Source organism: Puntigrus tetrazona, chromosome 1, assembly GCF_018831695.1.
Source record: "Puntigrus tetrazona isolate hp1 chromosome 1, ASM1883169v1, whole genome shotgun sequence".
Lineage (NCBI taxonomy): Eukaryota > Metazoa > Chordata > Actinopteri > Cypriniformes > Cyprinidae > Puntigrus > Puntigrus tetrazona.
Genome location: NC_056699.1, coordinates 15,657,663 through 15,682,034, shown reverse-complemented (window position 1 = coordinate 15,682,034; position 24,372 = coordinate 15,657,663). Strand labels below are relative to the sequence as shown.

The following is a 24,372-nucleotide window of genomic DNA, read 5'->3' as shown; positions in this document are numbered from 1 at the left end:
TAAAACTTTAGTATCACTTTTGTGTGTTTGGGTTTTACTTCGCCCAGTGTAACAACAACAGATGCAGCACATCATAAATCTCTATCCTAGAGACACAAAGCAGACTGTCCAGGTTCTGAATCTCTATCCCAGAGAGGCAGACACTGGCAACAAGATTAAGCTCCAGTGAGCAAACCACCTCAAGGTACACTTGCTTGGGTGTTCCAGGCTAAGGACCTTCTGCAATTACTTCAGGGCAACATCTACATGTTCCAGATTTTAGGACCCTTTACTGCTCCAGGAGATCAGTCCACTGCAGAAGAAACAGAAGTGACTGGAGCAGCATTCAGATGCGCTTATTACAGTTTCATGAAGCTGAAATATAGCACCAATGCAAATTTATAACAGCATAAATGTTATGAGTATGGTGTTTTAATGTACTTATATAGCTACGTATATGTATATTATATTATATTCATATTTATTTTATAAATATGAAATGTTGGAAAAAAGATATGGCTACTATGAAACTAAGACATTAGTAGATGACTCATTTTAATTAAGGACTCGTTGAAGCCTGTTTTTACAAACATTTGTGAAAGATGTCGCTCTCAGGAGCTCAGTGAATTTCAGCATGGAACTGTAATCGGATGCCACCCATGCATCAAATCCAGTTGTGAAATCCAGAGGTTTGGCGGTTGCCAGGACAACGGTACTTGTCTGTCTGCTTTGTACCAAGTGTAAAGTTTGGTGGAGGGGGATTATGGTGTGGGGTTGTTTTTTAGGAGCTGGGCTTGGCCCCTTAATTCCAGTGAAAGGAACTCTGAATGCTTCAGCATACCAAGACATTTTGGACAATTCCATGCTTCAAACATTGTGGCCCATTCCTGCACCAGTGCACAAAGCAAGGTCCATAAAGACATGGGTGACAGAGTCTGGTGTGAACTTGAATGGCTTGCAAAGAGTCCTGAACTCGACCCGATAGAACACCTTTGGGATAAATTAGAGCAGATATTGAGAGCCAGGCCTTCTCGTCCAATATCAGTGTGTGACCTCACAAATGCACTTCTGGAAGAATAGTCAAAAATTCCCATAAACCCACCCCTAAACCTTGTGGACAGCCTTCCCAGAAGAGTTGAAGCTGTTATTGCTGCAAACATCATACAAACCACCCATTCCCCCACCCACCCAGCGTTTTCTTTACAATGGGGAGCATACGGAGTACACAAGAAGGTTAAAAAAACAGAATAAATACATAAGAACTGTCACAGGGTTCATAACAGTGAATGATATAGGAGAGAAAAATAGAACAACTATTATAGAACAACATTTCCTAAGTGCATTATCATGTCTTAACTAGAGATAGAAAAGTGGTATTATAGAAACCTCTTAACTTGACCAAAAAAAAAAATCCTAAAAACTGTCCATAGCTATCCTAATTTCAAAATCAAACCGAAAAAACCTTACAATTGCGCTGTCAAACAATGGTACAGGGAGTGCAGAATTATTAGGCAAGTAGTATTTTTGAGGATTAATCAAATCTGAAAGCTGAATATTTTTGGAAGTAGTTTTTAGTTTGTTTTTAGTTTTAGCTATTTTAGGAGAATATCTGTGTGTGCAGGTGGCTATTACTGTGCATAAGTATTAGGCAACTTAACAAAAAGCAAATAAATACCCATTTCAATTATTTATTTTCACCAGTGAAACCAATATAACATCTCAACATTCACAAATATACATTTCTGACATTCAAAAATACAACCAAAACAAATCAGTGACCAATATAGCCACCTTTCTTTGCAAGAACACTCCAAAGCCTGCCATCCATGGATTCTGTCAGTGTTTTGATCTGTTCACCATCACCATTGCGTGCAGCAGCAACCACAGCCTCCCAGACACTGTTCAGAGAGGTGTACTGTAAAAATCAGTCTTGAGATATTTCTTGGCCCAGTCTTGACGTTTCAGCTTGTGTGTCTTGTTCAGTGGTGGTCGTTTTTCAGCCTTTCTTACCATGGCCATGTCTCTGAGTATTGGACACCTTGTGCTTTTGGGCACTCCAGTGATGTTGCAGCTCTGAAATATGGCAAAACTGGTGGCAAGTGGCATCTTGGCAGCTGCACGCTTGACTTTTCTCATTTCACGGGCAGTTATTTTGCGCCTTGGTTTTTCCACACGCTTCTTGCGACCCTGTTGACTATTTTGAATGAAATGCTTGATTGTTCGATGAAGACGCTTCAGAAGCTTGGCAATTTTAAGAGTGCTGCATCCCTCTGCAAGATATCTCACTATTTTTGACTTTTCAGAGCCTGTCAAGTCCTTCTTTTGACCCATTTTGCCAAAGGAAAGGAAGTTGCCTAATAATTATGCACACCTGATATAGGGTGTTGATGTCATTAGACCACACCCCTTCTCATTACTGAGATGCACATCACCTAATATGCTTAATTGGTAGTAGGCTTTCGAGCCCATACAGCTTGGAGTAAGACAACAAGCATAAAGAGGATGATGTGGTCAAAATACTCATTTGCCTAATAATTCTGCACTCCCTGTATTATTTATTAGCTGTAATATACACTTATGAGTACACACTACTGCACAGCATATTGCAGTTAGCACAGGAACCACCCGACCTACAAAGTCGTCACACATTACTGGTTATAGTGAAAGTGACTACAAGCCCATTCTCACCAAGCACAATAACTACAAAAATAATGATAAAGATACAGTTCTAAAAGTTGTTCTCAATAATGGCAGAATTCAGAGCCACGATAAAAGCATAGAGAAGCGATATTGTTTGAATCACTTTCAGAACAATTTTTTTTCCAGCTGATGAACAATACAAACATTGACAGCCAATCAGAATCCATCCCACTGTAACAAGCTCGAGAATTTAAAGCATTAGGCACACTTGCACTTAGAATAAACAGATAATATCTTTTGCTGGTATGGAGGCTATAGTTATCTATACTTATCCTTCTTGGTGTGAATCGGTCTTAATGCCTTTTTTTTTGCAAAAGGCGACTTTTAAAGTTAAGTATTTACTATTTTATTTACCTCATCAGAAGTGCAGTATTGGTTACTTGGTAACAGACCTGAGAATGAACTAGAAATAGATAACTAGAGATAAGAAACAATTTTGTAAGATTGTATAAGAATCCCAAATCAAGTTAACATTTTTTTTCTGTAATATGAATGTGAAAAAGCCTAAAGTTAAAATCTAAGATAAGAAACTTTATGTAATACGCCCCCAGCCGTGGATGTTTCTAACATAATAATGTCTTGAAGCATTTCTAAACTATTTGGAAGTAGCCAGTGTTGTGGTAACAATTTTTTGCAGATGTCAAGCCAGCAAGCCAAACCAGTTCTTGCAATTGAAAAACTTTCAAATTCACAATCTCTTTCCCATACACGCTGTATAGCTAAGCCCTTTGATGTAGCCTCCAAAGCTTTCTCATACATCCATGAGGTAAAGTGCCTTGAAGTCATATCAAGCCGTGTAATAATTGGATGCGAGGGGAACATTTCCCCTCAGGGTACTCCCCCCATGGCTGATAGTAGGCATAAATACAAAAACAAGGAGGAAGCGTCCGTTTTATACCCGTTCACAGAGTTCTCGAAAACTCAAAAAGTCTTTGGGTCCTGAAATGTCTTTCAGCGTATAGATGCCTTTCTGCATCCAGTCTCTGGGGGTGAATGGTGCACCTCTCGAAAGAATGTTATGGTTATAACAAAATAGGTGTATTGCTGTGCCACATATTGAACATTTCCTGTGAAATTCAGTAATTAAGTAAATTTAAATGCTTAAAAAGTAGTTATACTGTACCACTTATATCTTCCCTGCTGAAAAACAAAACAAAACAAATACAAACAGTATCAAATAGGAGAATAGAATATATAGAATATATGTTGTGTATAATGACAACATTAACACCTAATATTACCTTTATTAAATGCAGACTGTCTCTGTAATCAAATCGATATGATATTTATGATAATTAACAGAAATTAAGTGTCTCCAAGTCATCTTTGCCTGTCATCCTTGCCTGACTGAATTTAAGGGTTATAATGGGAATTGTATTGGTTTTAATATAACCTATAATGATGTCTACTGATATTTGATGGACTCTGTGGGTGGATTGCAATATGGCAAATGGCAACCAATAGAACAGCAGTAATTGCTACTGTAATAATGCCCAAAACTAAAAGGAATTTTATAATGGTTTAATGGAAACTAAGAATTTCTGTGATGTTTCTATTGTTTATTTTTCCAGCAGCATAACAATACTCATTCTGTGCTGCACATTATTGACAATATTGAACTGAAGCTTGACTTTGCTAATTTAAATTGCAACAGCAATATTTATTTCCCTCTGGTTGAGTAAGCAGTGTCATTCTGTGATGGGGACATTCCGTTGCAGCATCCTTGAGCATGCCCTGCTGTAGAATGCTAAAATCCTGGATCACCAAAGAGTCTTAAAATCTGGAATATGCAGATATGGCCCTGGACTAGGTGCAGAAGGTCTTTAGCCTGGAAAACACAAACTAAATTACCTTGAAGTCAAGGTTTGCTTGCTGGAGGTAACCTTGTTGCAAATGTCTGGATGTCTTCTTTCCCACTGGGCTAGAGACTCAGAACTTGGTCAATCTGCTTTGTCTCTCTAGGATGGAGACTCAAGATATGCTGCATCTGTTGGTGTCTTGCTGGATAAAATCTCTGTATGTAGAATATCTCTTTCTTCTCAGGATGAAGGCTTACAAAGTGGTTGTATCTTTTGCTGCCTTGAAAGCTGGAGCCTTAAGACTCTGTATCTGTTATTGCCTCTTCCCTCATGGGTAAGAGGCTCAGAATGTTGGCGATCTTTGCCTGAATGAACATGTTATCAGAGTGGGTATATAACGCGGCACTCTCCTTTCCCCATGTAGAACTCATTTGCATAGCGACAAGCCGTAGTGATTACCAAACCACAACAATACTGTGTATTGTTACAAAGTTACAAACATGCACTCATTTGTCCATTATAGCTGTGTTTGTGTAAGATGTTGCACTATAAATCATTGACCAATTATACTTATTTCTCACAATAAGTATCAAATGCGTGTGTTGTGTTTTGCATCAGTTTTAAGGTTTACATGTCAATCAATCAATCATTTATTTATATAGTGCTTTTAACAACACAGGTTGCATCAAAGCACTGTACAGTATAATGTAGAAGATTACAATGACATGTAAACATGTTTAGAATTGAATCTGAAAGGACCTCTGTGATCTCTCTTGATTCATCCACTACTTTAAGTGATTAATGACAACATTCATTTTCAGGTGGAGTAACCCTTTAAATCACTATTGTTCCCCATTCTGATTTGAACTTCAGCATATTATGTTTACCATGTCTGCATGCCTAAATGCAATGTGTTGCTGTCATGTGATTGGCTGATTAGATATTTCAGTTATTTATTAGTTGATCAAATGTACCTAATAATATGGGCATTAAGTATATATAATATATACTAATATATTATCCTGCTCTTTTTCAATGCTGTAAGCATCCCATTTGCATGTAAAACATTCCAACACAAAGCTTCTGCACCTCAACACCACTGTAAGAGTACGTACTTCATCTTTCTTATGTCCCTGATCAGGAACCTCCATGTCACAATCATCCTTCTCCTTCTCCTCCTCCTCCTCCTCCTCCTCCTCCTCCTTTTCCTCCTCCTCCTCCTCCTCCTTTTCCTCCTCCTCCTCCTCCTCCTCCTCATCCTCGTCATCCTCACTGCCAGTGCCCTGCATGATATCACATACATAGGACCTAAGCATGCAGGAGATCAACATGCTAGTTTGTGTCATTAAAGGGGTCAGGAACTGCCGGGGTTTTTTTGTTTGGTTTTATAACTGTTATCAGAATATTTTTCATAATTTCGCAGTCACAGGACAGGAAATACTAGCCTGTTTATTCTTGAAACTGTATCATTTTTTTCTTATTTAGGGTCACATACATGCAAAGTTTCAACACTCTAATGTGTTTTGACAAGTCCAGAGAAATTTTATTTACATTGGTTCATTCAATTTGACCCGCCAATTTTTTTTGTTCTAAGGCAACTCTACAGACCCAAAAATAAATTTTCTTAGTTATATTTTATTATTTACATTATTTTACTATCCTATGAAGCAAAAAAGTAACTCATGTTGTTTTTCTTGAAGTTTTACTACTTTTTGTCATTTAGGGTCATGAACATGGACACAAAGTTTGCACACACTGATGCATGTAGAATACACATAAAGAACTTTTTATGTGTATGTAATGTTCGTGGGTCAATGTGACCCCCATAGACATCGATTCAAAACAACTGAAATACACTCAAAATAACAACTTATTCCTGTGGTGTATAAAAGAACCCCTCAACTCTAAGTAACAACTTTTTAATTCCAGTTTGAAAAAACAAATCTTTTTAGCCTTTTAACCGTAAGTCCCACTTTTTGAGCATAGACATAAAAATTACTTTTCTGGCTAAAATTGTTAAAACTAAATTAAATTACCACATTATATTATCAATTATATTAACAATAATATTAGATTAAAGAGTGGTAATTAATAGATTATTGTAGAAGTGGAAGAAAAATGTTAAAAAGTACATTTATAAAAAGGTATAGAACTTTAAATATATTAACATTTTAAGAAAAAAATACATAGTTTTATAAACTTTTATAAAGAATACCTCTTTGGCAACTTTAGGGATCTTATATCTACATTATCAACTTGTAACACTCCAAAGAGAAAGGAAAACTTTAAATTGCATCATATGACCCTTTTAAAAAAAAATAAACAACCAAACCTACTAGCAAAACAAGCAGTGGTGTCAAAGCAGCTGTTGATTTTATTCTGTGGAAGTGAAGTTTATTACAGTGACACATGTCATTTTTGACCTGTCAATTGGCAGACTGGCTTCAATAGAATTTTGGCTTCATGACCCTTTTAAGACAGCCCAGTCAACATGTTATGGACGTACAGGAAACAATTTTTAAGAACTTAACTGAAAAATACATACTTGAGCAGACATTCCCCTCTTCTCATCACCCCCGTCTTGACAGCTGCTTAAGTCCTTAACAGAGCCTGCTTCAGCATTCATTATCTACACATAGGATTTTGGGAATAAAATGTTAATCGTTTTCAATTAAAACAACAATTTGTGCACAAATATGGAGTAAACACAGTAACAAATCTCCCACAAATTTGCACAGTGCAATCCTCAAATTTATGCATGAGATCAACACCCAACACTAGGCATTACACAAATGGACACCATCAGAATGCATATACATAGCCATTACTGTATTGGTTCACAATTTAATCTACAGCCTAAATACTACATCTGTACTCTTACATTAAATTTCACACTAATTGCAAACAACAAATTGTACGTCTCCTACAGTAGCTTTTACATGCATTCAAGGCCAAAACAATATTTTGAAATATACAACATTAATTTGAATATAATATACAATTGAACTGATTAATGACTCATTCTCTTTAAACACCTTGTTTTAGCATGTACAAACATACTGTACTTATGAATTAGGCTACAAAATGGAATACTGGTGTATTTGAATTTGAATATATTATTGCATTTCTTTATATTTAATGCCCATGCACCGTGGTGTGCCTAAAGAGGCGAAAGAATGGCAAGTCATTTTAGTATATAAAACTTTTTTAAAGTTAATAAAAAAGTTTTTACCATCTATAAATATACTTTCAGATATCAACAATTGTAATTTGGATAGTAATAATTATAATTCGACCAGTCTCAATTAGAATTAGAGATATATCTTTTGCAGTTTTGACTAGTTGAAATTATAATTCAAGTTATCTACAATTACAATATGACTAGTCATAAATTAACTGCAGATATCTACAAATGTATTACAGATATCTATTGTAACTCAGTTACAACTAGTCAAAATTACAGTTATCTCGAATTATAATTTTGACTAGTCGTAATTATAGATATGTTGAATTTGGAATTGTGACTAATCAAAACTTAATTATAACTAGTACAAAAAGATGCATTTTATGCAAAAATGGCCTGCCATACAAAAGACCCTATTGATTTCCTTAGGATTATTATAATTTTAGTTTTTTAAGAATTATTATTAGAGGAATTATTACTAAGGCGCAGGGCTCTAATAATAATAATAATAAATTATTTGTCACTGTACTGTGTGTACTTTTTTTAGTGTGTGCTAAATTTTAGGGACAAAAAAAATTTAATTGCAGAAGTCTGCAGGCACAAAGAGAAAACTCTCAGGGACAATCCTGATGTTTTGTACGCTGACTATATTTAACTTAATGAAAAAAGAAAACAACATCTTTCACACAACTGTGATTAATGCTTGGAAACTCATCATCTTTGAGGAATACAAGTATGCCGAAGTTGAAGATTAGCTATTTGTGAAGATGAAATGCAGAACAGAGACAACCCCATTCCCACTATAACTTACTATACTAAAGGCGCCTTCTTACTCCAAGGCAATGAAGCAAGCCTGAGATGATTTGAGGAGATTTTCCCCCTTCTGATTGTGGTTGTATCTCTTTATTAGTGCTATTGGATCTCAGGGCTGCGTTCAACACTATCGATTACAACATTCTGTTGAATAGACTTGAATACAAATAACTGTCTAACACTTGATGGCTGCTCTGTTAATTCTTCTTCATTAGTTAGGAACATAGGTGTGCTGTTTGATAGCAATCTTTCCTTTGAAAACCATGTTTGTAGGATCTGTAAAAATGTTTTTCCATCTCAAATATATCCAAATTACAACCTATGCTCTCAATGTCAAATGCAGACATGTTAATTCATGCGTTTATATCCTTGAGGTTAGACTATAGCAAAGTTTTTTTTTGGTGGTTGTTCTGCACGCCTGATAAACAAACTTCAGCTGGTCCAAAATCCAGCAGCTAGAGTCCTTAGTTTTAGGATGTATTAGCCTGGTTCTGTCAACACTGCACTGGCTCCTTATCAAATATTGAATAGATTTTAAAATCTTGTCAATTACTTATAAACCCCTGAATGAATACCTAGAGTATCAAAATCCTATTCCTATTTAGCACCCAAGCCCTAAAACAATCTCCCTAACACTGTTTGGGAAACAGACATACTCAGTTTAAATCTAGATTAAAGACCCATCTCTTTAACCTGGCTTACACATAACACACTAATATGATTCTATTAGGAGGACAGAACTTCTCCAGATAGCTGCAAGAAATGAGAAAACAGTTACAGAGACAATAAACTACAATACAGCCCCAAACAAATCAATAGGCACAAACACAGAATGTGTGCCTACGACAAACACACAGACACCTGCAAAAGCATAAGCCTAATTTTCCCAGCTTAAAGAATGTGATCCAGACGTTCTCCTTTCTTGTGGACTCTAATGGAAAATTCCTGGACTTTCAGAAACTCTTTTCACACCATAAAGTCACTGCAAAGCAATATAGCACAATAGGCCACAAGATCATCAGAGACTTCACAGGACACCCCTCATATATTTTCATTCACACTGAGACTAATGACCCTCACTTGCTGCACAACACTCCCAGAGTCCAAAATCATAATCTCTATGCTTCTCCCAAGACACGACACCACCACACATCATGTACAGCATCAGCTGGCTGTTCTGCGCTCTCCAATATACACCTGGCCCACCACCATCACATTGACTCCAACACCTGTATGATGGACTCCTCCTACACAAAAGACGATGCCTAGACTTTTGCAAAGACCCTAAATGATGCAGCTCTGAGCAACATCACTAAGATACCTGTTACCAACTCCACAATACCACCCCTAGATATCATGCCTACATGCCTAGATATTCTCCTCCAGCCCTGGTGAGGCATGACATCACCAGGACAAACACCACCTGTCGGCCAACACCCACCAACAGCTCCCTACACACCTGTAAATCAGCAACCACTAACTTCACATCTACCTGCTGCCCAACACATAGCTATGCTGAAGCTTAGTCCGGCCCCTGCACCACCCAGCACATCTACCTCTGCCAGTGAACTGAGCCAGATCAGAGAGATGCTCCAGACACTGCACAGCCAGATAAGGATGCACAAACACAGTGCACTGACAAAAAAAAAGTGGTACACAGGCATGGCAGAGCGGCTTTATGACACCCCCTTGAATACAAAACCAACAGGAAATTGGCTATTTAGGTTTTTCTTTGGCAAAACGCATGCTCTGGAGTTTGATATATTAGTCATTGGTTCCTTACCTGATTGACACTAAACTTGGTCAAGGCAATGGGGATGAAAAATTATGAGTGGACTTTTAATATATGAAATGGTTTGGGAGTGAATATATGAAATATATGAAATTTCCATTACACTGGAAATTTGATACTGGCAAAATCTCATGCAAGGGCATGGAAGTGGCACTCTATAGCACCGAGACAAATAACTTTCTAATTTACAGTCATTAGCAATTACCAACAGGAAGTTGGCTGTTTTTATTTAAATGTGGAATTTTGAAAAAATATGGCAGTGAATTAATGCAGATTAGAAAATCATAGAATTCACACCAAACTTTGTCAACTGTCATGAAAGTTCCTGTTTTGGGCTAAGATCCTGTTCTGTATTTGCATACTTTTGTTTTAATAGTCTCCACCTCTATGTACTCTTCCCCCTTGAAACATATAAACTTCACTGTGCTAGGTTTTAGTTAGATTTTTTTTCTTAGAGATTTCTTGAAGATTTTCTTGGAGATGGCTTGATGATTTCCTTAAAGATTTCTTGAAGACTTCTTGCAGATGACTACAGCAAACAAAATAAAAATGAACTCCTGCTTTACCAAGAATCTCCTGGTCTCTTCTTAAAAAGAAGCTAAAAGTTTCCAACACTGTCATGGTTTTTGTGGAGTCTTATTTTAAAGTGTTTGTTTCCCATTGTTTCTGTTCCCTTGTCCATTGCCCATCTTGTTAGTTTCCTTTGTAATTGATTTGCTCCTCCCTCTTGTTAGCTTGTTATCCTGTCCATTTAAAAATCCACTCAGTCCCTGATCAAATGAGTATTGTCTGTTGACAATAAGTAACTTTGCACCTATATAACTACATGCAAATAACTTTCATTAGAATATAAGTAGACTGATTATTATCTGCTAACTCATTATTGTGATAATCTACCAACAGACAATCTAATGAATATAGGTAGCTTTTCAAGAACATGTCAACTTATTCTAACTCTACCAGTCTACTAATACTCTACTAACACTCTATTGTGTTGACATGTAGTTAGTTGACATGTAGGTTCAAAGTTACTTTTTTTAATAGAATGTTCATGAAAGAACCATCAAAATAAAGTCAAATCGCCTGTTTTCCCTGTTTCATAGCCTAGTCCTCTTTATCCCATGTTAGTCTTAAGCCAGTGTACTCCAAAACGGTGGCAAAATTTGCATTTAGAAGATATAAGCATTCAAATCCTGCAGTTCTGTCACTTGTTAAAATATTTTACTTTATTATACTTTAGCCTCTCTTCAAATCTTCTGACCAAATGCTCTCTAGAATCTGAAGCCCTCACCCCCTAAACTATAAATAGATGCTGAAGCTGTGGATGAGATTGGTCACAGTGTGAGTATTTTCTGTATGTTGAATGGCATGTAGAGCACAATGTAGGTGATGATCTTCACTTTATGACATGGTGCGATATCCTGCTGGAAGTAGCTATCGGAAGTTAGGTACACTGTGGTCATAAAAGGATTGACATGGTCAGCAACAAGGCTGTGGCATTGACAAGATGCTCAATTGGTACTATTGGGCCCAAAGTGTGCCAAGAAAATATCCCCCACACCATTACACCACCGCCACCAAGCATGAACCATTGATACAAGGCAGGATGGATCCATGCTTTCATGTTGTTGACGCCAAATTCTGACCCTACCATTGAATGTTGCAGCAGAAATCAAGACTCATTAGACCAGGCAACGTTTTTCCAATCTTCTATTGTCAATTTTGTGACTGGGTGAGCCTGTACACTGTGTGTTTGTCTCTCAGTTTGTACTTTTCAATTGTAAGTCTGACAGGAGCGGAAAATGACTAAATGTAAATGTAAATGTCTATCTTTTGCTGCCTGTGCAGTAGCCTCATCCACCTTTTCTTAGCTGACAGGAGTGGAACCCGGTGTGGTCTTCTGCTGCTGTAGCCCATCCACCTCAAGGGTCGACGTGTTGTGTGTTCAGAGATGCTCTTCTACATACCTCTGTTGTAATGAGTGGTTATTTAAGTTACTGTTGCCTTTCTATCAGCTCAAACCAGTCTGGCCATTCTCCTCTGACCTCTGGCATCAACAAGGCATTTGCGCCCACAGAATTGCTGCTCACTGGATATTTTCTTTTTTTGGACCATCCATCCATCCATTTATTATCACTTATCCGGGGGCCGGGTCGCGGGGGCAACAGTCTAAGCAGGGACGCCCAGACTTCCCTCTCCGCAGACACTTCCTCCAGCTCTTCCGGGGGAACACCAAGGCGCTCCCAGGCCAGCCGAGAGACATAGTCCCTCCAGCGTGTCCTAGGTCTTTCACAGGGCCTCCTCCCGGTGGGACATGCTGAACTCCTCACCCTATCTCTAAGTGAGCGCCCAGCCACCCTACGGAGGAAACTCATTTCAGCCGCTTGTATCTGAGATCTCATCCTTTCGGTCATGACCCAAAGCTCATGACCATAGGTGAGAGTAGGAAGTAGGAAGAGTAAGAGTAAGAGAGTAGGAAGATCGACCGGTAAATTGAGAGCGTCGCCTTGCGGCTCAGCTCCTTCTTCACCATGACAGACCAGTACAGCGACCGAACCGCCCCAGCGCACACTGTAGGTCTTGGCCAGATGCAACCAACAGAACAACATCATCCGCAAAAAGCAGAGATGCTGTGGTCACCAAACCGGACCCGCTCTGGCCCCCGGCTGTGCCTAGAAATCCTGTCCATAAAAATAATGAACAGGACCGGTGACAAAGGGCATCCCTGTCGAAGTCCGGACAGCCGGACAGCCCTTAACAATGAGCCTCTTACCCCGTATTCCCAGAGCACCCCCCACGGGACACCACGAGGAACCCGGTCGAATGTGGACTGGTTGGGCAAACTCCCAGGAACCCTCCAGTATCCTGAAGAGGGTATAGTGCTGGTCCAGTGTTCCACGTCCAGGACGAAACCCACATTGTTCCTCTTGAAGCTGAGGTTCCACTATCGAACTTTCAACTGCAGCAGATCGTCTTGACCATGTTTACATGCCTAAATGCAAATGTGTTGCTGCCATGTGATTGGCTGATTGGACATTTTTGATAATTTTACGATCAATATTTTGTCCCTATCTGTTTGTATTGAAATAATGTCTTAGTATCATGGTCACGCAAAGAGATGAGAAAATGAGAACCCTTTGCACAGATTTTTGCAAAAGATATTTAGCATGTCTCAAAGTGAACCTTCCATTTAAGCTAAAGATTCCCTTGGGACATGCTACCCACCCTCAGGGAACATGGACACATTTTCAGATTGATTTCAAAGGTCAATTGCAACCTAGATGTGGTCCTAGGTTAAGATGTAACTGGCCCTGTTAGGGTGTTTTTGAATTGAAATTGGCTTTTAATTTCAGTAAATATGACCACCTAATGCTGCACATTTATCAAAAGGCTGTTTTCAGTTCTTTACAACATAAAATGTTTTAACTCTGTTGTGCATAATAATTTGAAACAGTGCTTTTTCAGTTTTTTTATTTTTAAATTACTATTGTCATTAGGAGGTTTGTTCTGTAAAATTTAAATTATACCCTAATGGTTAATGACTTATACTGTCATTTCCATAGCCTAATTATGAAAATCAGAGAAAGATATAATTTAAACAGTGTAATGGCTCGCTAAAAAAGATACCATTCAGAATTCCTTTATCTATAGCATATAAAACAGCCTAATAAATATGAAAATGTATTTGATTTATGATCTGTTTTGAAAAAACAACAAAACGTGTTACGATTGTATGGTATAAGTATTAGTTTTATTTGCACAGAAGAGCATAAAAGGAACTTTGTAGAATAGGAGAATAGGGGAGGCTAGAAACCGAGCACACACTGGAAGAGAGTGAGTCCAGTAGGTGGTTGCCTCAGGGAATTCTGTGCATACTCGACCCAGACCAAGAACTGGTTCCAGGAGTTCTGGTGGCCATGGCAGAAGGTACAGAGGAATCACCCCACTTTCTATCCGTTTGTCCGTTAGTTTGCAGGCGTAAACCTGATAAGAGACTAATGGTCACATCCAGGAGAAAGAAGAAAGATCTGCACACCCTGGAGATGAACTGGCGCCCACAATCCTCTGGGAGTATGAATAACTTGAAAACGTGATTAAACATTCAGCAGTTTCCAAGGCAGGACACTTAATTATAAGCAATTATCGTTGAATTGATGACAGAGACCCGTTTCTGCATTTAATAACAAATTGTTCAATCTCGTCATTATAACATCCCTATCATTTAATTTTTCTATTTTATACTGTTCAGTGATTTGGCACAATCTTTATTGTTAAAAGCTATATAAATAAAAGAGATTGATTGAATAACCAAACTTGGAAAATCTGTCCACAATACCTAGAACATAATTGTTACCTTCTGAGGATGGCATATCAGTAATGAAGTGGACTCCCAGGTGTGCCCAGGGGCAATTCGAGATTGGAAGTGGACATAGCTTGCCGACTGGTAAGTGTCACAGAGTCTTAGACATTACACAATCCTTACATCCACTCACTTACCTTCTCACGTCCCTGGCCATCTCAGGCCACCAGGTGACCTTAGAGCATTGAGAGAGTGTTGTTGGCCCCTGGGTGGCCAGTGACCAAGGATAAGTACGTGGAGTGGATGAGTTGTTAGCGTTGTTCCTGGTGTTTCCCTGGGGACAGTCTGGCAGATTAACGGGAGCTGGCTCAGAGGTACCTGGAGGAGAAACCCATTGGATAGGCTTGACAAAGAGTTCCTTGGGGAGAACCGACTTAGGTTCTTCTGAATCCTCATCTTTGACAGAGATAGAGCGTCTGCCTGAGCTTACCGGCGATTTAACTTCTTAGCATCCTTAAAGTAGTGGAGGTTTTTGTGATCTGTCCTCACTAAAAAAGGATGTGCGGCCCCTCTAACCAATGTCATTCTTCTAGAGCCAATTAAATAGCCAATAACCTGAAATCTTGGAAAATAAAAGGTGCGTTGACGAGGCCATACGGCATAACAAGATACTTGTAGTGTCCAGTAAGGGTCACAAAGGCCATCTTCCACTAATCTCCTTTTCTGATTCTTATCAAATTATAGGCACTGCAAAGATCCAACTTGGTAAAGATGGTGGTGCCTTTTAAGGTCTTAATCTGCTTGGCGACAAAAAAGAAGCTTGAAGCAGCAGGGGAAGGTAAGGGCGGATGTAACCTTGTTATCTTTTACATACTCCTAACAAACTCCTCCATGGCCGCATGTTCAGAAAGCGAATGAGGGTAAATTCTTCCATGGGACACTGGCTCACCTGGAATAAAATTGATGGCACAGTCCCATGGCCGGTGTGGTGGTAATTGAACCGCTCTCTTGGGGCAAAAAAACATTGTTAAAGGGGGAATAACACATTTCAACAGACTGCATTTTGTGACAGAAACGGTCTATCACACTTACCATGGGACGTGGGGGAAAGTGGGGGCATACACGTATGTAATGCTCTTAAGTACCACAATACAGTCACAGCCCCTGGGTCATTCTCCTCTGCCGCTCAACGGGTGTCATTTTTCCAGAATTAATCTGCATGGGTTCCGGCAGAAGTTCTGGAGGGTTACCTAGCTCTTGCTGATGGAAGGGGGCGAGTGCTATACATATCGCTGTAAGTGGATTGCATTCTGGAAGCACATTTAATAGTGTGTTGAATAAATTGTTCCAATCCGCAATATTCATCCTGAGCAGCTAGTTGGAGACGAAGTTTATGCTCCAGACCTTGATGAAAGGTCATTAAAAACGCCCTCTCGTTCCATCTGCTGGCTGCAGCGAGAGTACTAAATCATAAACGTGTATTCTTGAATTTATTTTGTACCTTGTGCAAGATGATACAACTGTTCACCTGCTGATACTTCTCCGTCTGTATGGCCAAATACTTCCTTGAAATCACTGAATCACTGAAATTGATGATGGGACCACCTTGTCCCCACTGTGTTTCTGCCCATCGAAGAGAGGATCCTGAAAGTAAAAAAATATTGAAAGCTATCCTAGATTGTTCGGTAGGATATAACAGAGGATTCATTTTAAACAGGAGGAAGCACTGAAGAAGAAGAATTCATTGCAGTTCTCCGCCAAGCCAGTGTCCGTTAAGTGTCTGCGCTGGACAGGCCATGGGACTGGATGAAATAGTCGGCTAAGAAGTGGTGTGGGTGACAGGTGCTGTGGGTGGTGGTGGTTGACTGAGTGCTCATCAGAGGTGATCAAAGCTTGATGGTTTTCGAAGAGGGAGAGAAAAAAAAAAAGAAGGAAGCAAATGAAAGAAAGAGAAGTCGTCGTCTTCCCTCCATCTGAGAGTTTTCCTCAATCAGAGCAGTGCACATTCCATCACTTGCACTGCAACTCCTCCACAAACTCACTGCATGGAACAACTGGAAGCTGCCAAGGACACTGCGCGAGCTGCCACAATGCACATCACTGAACTGCTCCAGCGTTCCTTCAGTGAGAACTCCATTGACCCTCTACAGTTTAAACACTGGAATCCTCCAAAGCCGAGCAGCACAACAACTACCATGAACACCCATTGAAATTGCCTGGGAATCCCAAAAATGCCATCCAAGATAAGCGCCAATCAGCAACCAGAGAAGCCAGGATTCCCTCAGAAAGTATACAAAGTTCCCAAAAGTGTATTCTACACAATTCATGTAACCAACTCTGATTATCAATATTCGATTCCCCAAATATTAAGTAAAGAGCTTATTCACATTAATAATCAGATTAAAATCTTCAATTTTTCAAAAGTAGCATGGGAATGACGAGTTTGCACACTGAGTGAACTGTGGTGTGTGCTTAAGTAGTGCTGATTACATGCAGGTGTGGCAGATTAGTACTCAGGTGACAGGGATTGTTGGGATTAAGTGGTGGCAGAACCTGGCAGATCCGTGACATAAGATTAATGTGCATGCAGTTTTTCTGTAATCAAACTCTAATAGTAAAATGATAGATTACCTTTTTTTATCAATAAAAAGAATGATAAATGAAAAAAAGAATATATATGTATCTGCTCCATAAACTACATAAGCTAATGTGCATTTTAGATTGTTTTTTGTTTGTTTTTTTCAAATGCCAAAAAAACCTTTCTGATGACAGTAAGTTTCCTATTATGAATTCATAGAAATACTTAAATCGAGCTTTGGGTGTACAGCAATCCACATAAAGCATATATATATATATATATATATATATATATATATATATATATATATATATATATATATATATATATATATATATATATATGTTTCATTCTTTTATTTATTTCAACAGGTGTCATTATAAAATTCTACACTTGAACGTGCAATGGCAAGGCAGTCAATACACAATATATATGTTTCATTCAAGTTCTTCTCAGACATTTGTTCTTACAAGCTGACAAGTCATTAGGACATCAGTTGCGTTCAATTTGCTTTAGTCAGAAAAAGATGGCGGTTTCTACAATATAGTTGTATATAGTAAAATATAATGTTTTTATTTTTTTCCATTTTATGAAGGTGATGTAAACTGAATAATTATATATTCTATTATAATTATACTGTACAATAATATAACATTTTGTATGTGAAACTTATATAGTTTTATTGTACATTCCAAAAATGTATATTTTATTTCAACAACAGTACAGATGCTGCATATCTTTCATCTTTGACTGCATCCATTCTATCCGATACGTTTTTTCACTGACATGCCAACTCATAGCTTAAAAAAATGCTGAAGTGCTGAATGTGTTTTTCTTTAAAAGTTTAGGTGAAACACCAGAAAGCAGTATCCAACAGTGGATGATCAGTCTTTTAGGAGCACATAATTCGTGAGGAAATCCAGCAGGCTTTTCTGCCTACGCTTGCAGTTATTTTTTTCTATTTACAACAATTTCAATCTTCAACACCAAACTAAAGACGCATACATGTTGGATTTGTTTTTTCAAAGTGTAGATATTTGGATGCATACATTTAATTCACTATTTTTTAAAGCAAGTTTACAGAAAATGTAGGCTTCTGTAGGTTTCTCATTGAAAATTACTATACAGGGAATCTAGCATCAAATAGAAAATGTTCCTATCAAATATTTGTGTCCCGGTGAGCAGTTGCTGACTATGTCAAAGAAAGTAAACTTTCCATCGGTGGTGGGGTATTTGGTGGAGACCTTGAAACCTTATTTTTTTCATTAATCACTTACCCCCGAAGCTTTGTTCATCTTCAGAAAATAAATAGTAAATATTCAGCATTCACACTGAGAAACTGGAACAAAGATATACCAGATAATTGGAGATATATGAAACATAAACAAAGCAATGCACGTTGATAACTTTCTTCATTTCATGCAGCTCATGTTGTTATGATAATATTCACATATTGGAATGCTTTGGTAAAATCATATAACATTAAAAAAATCTTTTGTTTGTACTGCCTTCATTTACTTACTCGTTTTCATTTACTTTTTGCTCACTCATTTGTGAAACTAGGCATACAATCAAGAGTTCTTTTCCCGGTGGTCCTGACACCACTTCAACATGCTGAATCAGGCCAATGTGAGCCTGATGAGAGCCGTCAAGTGGAACATCAGTTTGGTGTGTCCCGGTCTTAATAGTTTTTAGACTGTAAAAACTGTATGTGCTACTGCTTTACACCAAGCCTTTTGAATTATGGGACATAGGCATTATGTCCTCATAAACCACCTTCAAATTGTAATACCTCTGTCCTACCCATATTATTAAACAAATTTCTATCCCTGTAAACCACAAAAAAATAGTACAAAAACACACTCACACATAAACACACACACACAGAGACACAGTCTCTCTCTAGTTTTTTCAGGTATTCATTTCTATTTACTCAAAAACAAGTGTTCTCTAACTGCCTGCATGACCTATTAGACCTATTGACCTATTGTGAATTGTTAAAGATTTGTCAAAACAATTTATCATTTATACAGCTGAAATGTACATTTATTGTCACAAATGTAATAAGCTTTAGACTTTGATTTACAAATTTCTTCAATAAGTCAGAATCTGATTTGACATCCCCCAAGTTGACCATTTAATTCTTTGACCAAAGAGTGCAACATCCATGTGCTGAAAACTTACAGAAATATTTGTAGAAGTGAAATACAAACACTATACACTATAACGCAAGTTTTATAGGTATAGGTATTTCTCATTGTTAATATAAGTTAAAGCATAACCATCATAAAAAGTATGACAAGAGCAATTTTAAGCAATTATTGTAATATGACAATGTCATACTGTAGTGTGTATGTGGATTTCTTGCCGTCATTTGTGAAGTATATTGCATTTGTGACAGGCTTCAATATGAATTTCACTGCATTGCAAAAAATAAATAAATGAATAAATAAAAATGAAAAACAAGATAACAATACCTTATGTCCGTTAAGCTCCACTTTAGGATTGTTGTCAATTTCCCACAAGCCTTCATTAAAGCCTTTCCTTTTGTTAGGTTTGCCATATTTTTCTTTATTAGGCAAATAGGGAAATATGTCTTTTGGACCTAAGAATGCTCTGAAATGTTAAACAGAAAGCATATAATCACATTTATTTAACCATAATTCAGCTACAGGATCAGAGATTTTTCAATTTTGACCTTTTAAACCTCCACAAAATACATCACTTAGGTAAAAATGTTGATGAATCTCTACTTACGTTTCATGAGTGCCAAAAAAGAAGATAGGGAACTTTATGTTTGATGGTTTGACAGCTCCGTATGGAATCTCATCAATCTGAAATGGCAGTAGCATATATAAACATAAAACAGCAAAAAAACAAAACATTATTGAGAAAGTAGCATATGGCATATGAGTGTAAACAATTGCTAAACATGCTAAAAAAGGCAACACTTTAAGGTAAGGGTACATTAATTACTATGAATTCATGCATGAGTTATGCCTTACTTCATGCAGTAATATCTCATGAATTGTCAGGAACTAACATGCGTTTAAAGTCTTTCATTCATGACTTCATGGATGAACTTCACAATTAAGACATTAATTAAGATGGTTACTTCATTATTATTTATAATTTATTACATATGATGTTTTAAATAAATAAAAGGACTTTACTATCCACTTTGGAGAAATATTTTCTTCAATTCACTTGAATTATTAAAGAAATATATAAAAATTCATGCATGCAATTTGTTTGAAAATGTTTTTCAATTAATGTGAGAACTAATTATGATCTGATTTATCAACCATGTATCTATATTATTCATAGTAGCCTACAGGTAAATGGAAAGACCCCAGCACCTAGCATGTGAATTCCTTTGACATCAAGATCTAGTAGTCACTGACTAAGCATTAACTTCATTTGTTTCATCGTGTGGCCCCTCAACTAAAGTGGTGACTTGGTCCTTTAAAATACTGAAAACCAATATGTTAATATTGATGACCTAATTTTGAAATGACATGTATATGAAAGCTGAAGGACTTTGATCTTAACTTTCTGCCTTATTCTTAAACCGTATAACCCAGTAAAATACATTTTCAACAGCAATGTCTGGGAAGAGAAGGAATTCAGTACCATCAACTTGCAAAGTGATCTCATGATAATTCTTATATATTTTTTGTAAAATATGGTTCTAGTAAATGCATATTTAATACATTTTCACAGACACTGAAACATACAATACTGACATAGTTACAGCATCTAAACAAACCAATACTATAGTATTTTCAGCATTTCAATCTTATAAAATACTGGCACACTGATGACACCTAAAAATGAATCCTTATGAATATTGAAATTGCCGTATTAAGTTTATTATTATAAACCAACCACTCACCCCTAGCTGCAAAGCCTACAGTGACTGACGCAGTCCAAATTCAAAATGTTGCCGCTTTAAGAAACGTCAGGTTTTACGGAGAAAAGGGATAATAATTTGGATAATATTTTCGACTACTGACAATTTAAATTCTGCTTCTCACCTCATACAAACCTACTGTATTCTGCAATAGAGGACTGCAACTGCAGAGTCGTTTTGGTATTTATTCAGATATTTTTGCAATAAATAAATGATTGTAATTACATTTAGCTGTCTGTCATTTTTTATACTGTACAGAAATAGTTAAGGTTGGTTTTAGATGTAGCATTAGGATAAGAGACTATAAAACATATTTAATGCTATACTGTTGCTAAAATGGTAATTTTCCTGCGGATTTTTGCTTACATTTCATATCTTTTTCATACCTGACTATAAAATGGGTAGGTTTAGGTTTGGGGGTAGGTTGAGGGGGTCTAAACTTCTAAATAGCTAAAAAAAAAAAGAAAAAAAAAAAAAAACTTAATTCTTGTAAATATTTAATTATCCAGTCAAAATCTACCATGTTTTTTTAAAAGATAGCTGAAGCTGTAGATTCCTGCAACTATCAAACTGGTTTTCAGTATTTCAAAGAACCAAGTCACCATTTTAGTTGAGAGACCACACACACGAGTCATGAGCAACTAATGCTTAGTTAATGATGATTACTATATTTGAATGTCAACAGAATTCACATTACATGCTGTGATATGCTAACATGCTTAATAACTAATTAAAACAAACATTAGTTCTCTCATTAATTGATAGACTGTGTGTATGCTTGAGATAATGTTGATTTTTGTAAATTCATTTACAAATTATTCAAGTAGTTTTACCTGCACAAAATAATGCTATTTATACACAAATCCGTGACTATCTATGTACTATAAGCATAGATTTATCCAAAGTAGAAAGTAAAGACTTTTCTTTCTTTCTTATGAAGAAAGAAAACATTATGATCATGTGTATATATAATGTCTTAATTAGTTGATTGGCTAAATCGTGAATGAAAGACTCTGAACTTGAAATATGATAATATAAATAAATAATCATGGTAATTTGGTAGTGTTTCCTCACCCTTGCAGGCCAGTGGGGATAACCCTTCATTTTAGCAAAAATCAGATCACCAGGTTTGAAATCCCGAGCCATATCCAGACAGATCCTCCTTTGAGACATATCAAAACATTTCCATTACTTGTTCTAGTATTCAATAGTCTTTGTGCTTCAAGACATCACCCATTCACTTGGTTATCACATTAACCTCATCACAACACACTGACATTGCTTAAAGGGGCAGTTCACACAAAAACGTAATTACATTTATGCTGTTGTGACACTAGAGTTCAGTCTCAGAAACCAACTGACATAGAGAAGTCCAATTAAAACGGTGAGTAAAATTTGAGTGCATGGCCATGCCCTGAACATCAGGTAGCTTCAAAATCTTAAAATGTCATGAATAACCATTACAGGATCAGGAATTTAAAAATAATGTGCACATTAGACTTGTAAACAACAGTGGTATATAAAACATATACCCATTATGCTACGCATACTATATAAAAGACATAAACAAGTCACATCAATACATTAAAAGTAACACTTAAACACTTAAAAGTCTTTGAAATAAACTGACAGTAGATGTAACCTAGGGACGGCTGTGTGACAGAGGGCACTGGACACCCAGTGGGTATTTCTATTACTGCTTTAGTTGGTGTCTGGGACAGCTGGACCAAGAATGGTGTGTGGTCAATATCTCTAGCACTGTCTACTGTAACATCCTGTAAAAATAATTAAACATACTTAAATACTTAAATTACAGATTTGATTGCACAGGTAAGAGCAATACATTAATCTAATCTGTAAAAGGTTTACTTGTAAGGCTCAGCCTATATGGCTGGGTTCACAAATGTACTTGCTCGTTTAGATCTTATTACCTGTAATGTCTGTATAATAAAGCAACCCAATAAAAGAATAACAGGCAACAAAAAATTTAATTTCCACATAAGAACACAGACGATATATTTAAATTATACAGTCATAGGTTGACGAGCTCTGCAATGAGAAACAGCAGGATGGGAAAGAGATGATTAGTTCGCCTCTCAAGTCCTTTGTCACGTGACCACAAGTACAGCAAAAAAAGTTACATTTTGAAATATTTTAGTATTTAAAATTGCTTTCTATTTGAATAGATTTTAAACAATTTTCAACATGATTACTCCAGTCTTCATTGTCACTCTAAAATGCTTTTGCTGATAATCAATATTTTGATTCTGTTTCGTTTTAGTGTCATCTTGGTGTGTTCCAGGCTAATGTCAAAACATTTGGGTTATTTTAGGATAACTTTGGAATTTGGAATTCTTATTATTGAAGTATCTGCCAAAGGTTTGGAAACATTAAATTAATTTTTTGATTACAATTTCTAAAGGGTCCTGTGAGACTGAAAGTTCTCTTTATAAACAACAACGGATTTGTAAATGTTTTTAGTGATGAATGTTATCACTAACACAGCTAGCACTAACAGTGAACTGAAAAAACGGTACTGTAACAGCAGGCACGTAATGCGTTAGACCACAGCCTGTTATATAATTACATCACAACAGTTTTCAAATTTTATGACAGCACTAGCAATCTCAAATTCTAATCTCATATTAAAAGTCAAACTAATGAAACTGTCAGTCAACATCAGTTCATCTCTATCTCACAAAGTTCTATTATAATCAACATCTACACTACATAATCAATCTCTTAAGGGTGTTTTCACAACTTGTTCACCTGAGACCCTTAAATGATTTCAGAGCAGTTCAACTGCGATCTCAAACCCCTCTAAAAGGACCCAAAAGTTAACTGTATTAAGACCGCTTTCAAAGGTGGTCTGAGTTCGGTTCATTTTTGGGTCCGTTTGTGGTTTGATTTCCTCGTGATTTGTGAAAGCGATGAGGTCCAACATATCAGTAAAGTTATGAGTAATGTCAGAGGTTGAACTTAGCAGTTTATTATTCGCATATATTCTTTATGTATATTTTATAATATTTACTTTTGTATTCATCAATTACATTTTAGACGTTTTAATATCTTGTTACATTTTTCAAAAAAAAAAAAAACAATAAATAAACCATTTTTACAACTTATGTATAAATGTTAATACTGAAATCTGCAAAACGTTTATTGCTATACAACTTTGAAATGCTGAACCCATAACAACCACCATACGTGACTTTAGTGTGGTGGGCAAACAAGGGGGTCAAAATTCATATCCCAAGTTAGTGAATAATTAGTGCTCACGCGCATTCACGGACGTCAGAAGACACCAAAACAAG

At 36.9% G+C, this 24,372-nt stretch overlaps 1 protein-coding gene and 1 long non-coding RNA gene across 4 annotated transcripts in view; both read right to left on the bottom strand.

Annotated features, from left to right (window-relative positions):
- psip1a (PC4 and SFRS1 interacting protein 1a) overlaps nt 1–24,372 on the bottom strand; it is a 33,551-nt gene that overhangs the window by 8,813 nt on the left and 366 nt on the right. Inside the window, exons 2-6 of one of the 2 annotated variants that reach the window (XM_043244347.1) lie at nt 22,133–22,220; nt 19,903–19,979; nt 19,623–19,761; nt 7,024–7,107; nt 5,594–5,761 (exon numbers count right to left, since the gene is read on the bottom strand). In XM_043244347.1, the coding sequence (XP_043100282.1) occupies nt 5,594–5,761; nt 7,024–7,107; nt 19,623–19,761; nt 19,903–19,979; nt 22,133–22,204 (540 nt within the window). In that variant the 5' untranslated portion in view covers nt 22,205–22,220. The remainder of the gene's footprint in view (nt 1–5,593; nt 5,762–7,023; nt 7,108–19,622; nt 19,762–19,902; nt 19,980–22,132; nt 22,221–24,372) is intronic. The other variant, XM_043244337.1, reaches the window with a different exon arrangement.
- LOC122348671 lies at nt 13,876–16,807 on the bottom strand. Of its 2 annotated transcripts, XR_006251352.1 has the most exons (5): nt 16,069–16,807; nt 15,660–15,877; nt 15,517–15,574; nt 13,983–14,945; nt 13,876–13,931 (listed from the first exon to the last, which is right to left on the bottom strand). It is a non-coding gene; the product is annotated as an uncharacterized LOC122348671 (long non-coding RNA). The 2 variants fall into 2 exon arrangements; XR_006251351.1 differs by having other exon boundaries at nt 15,660–16,807.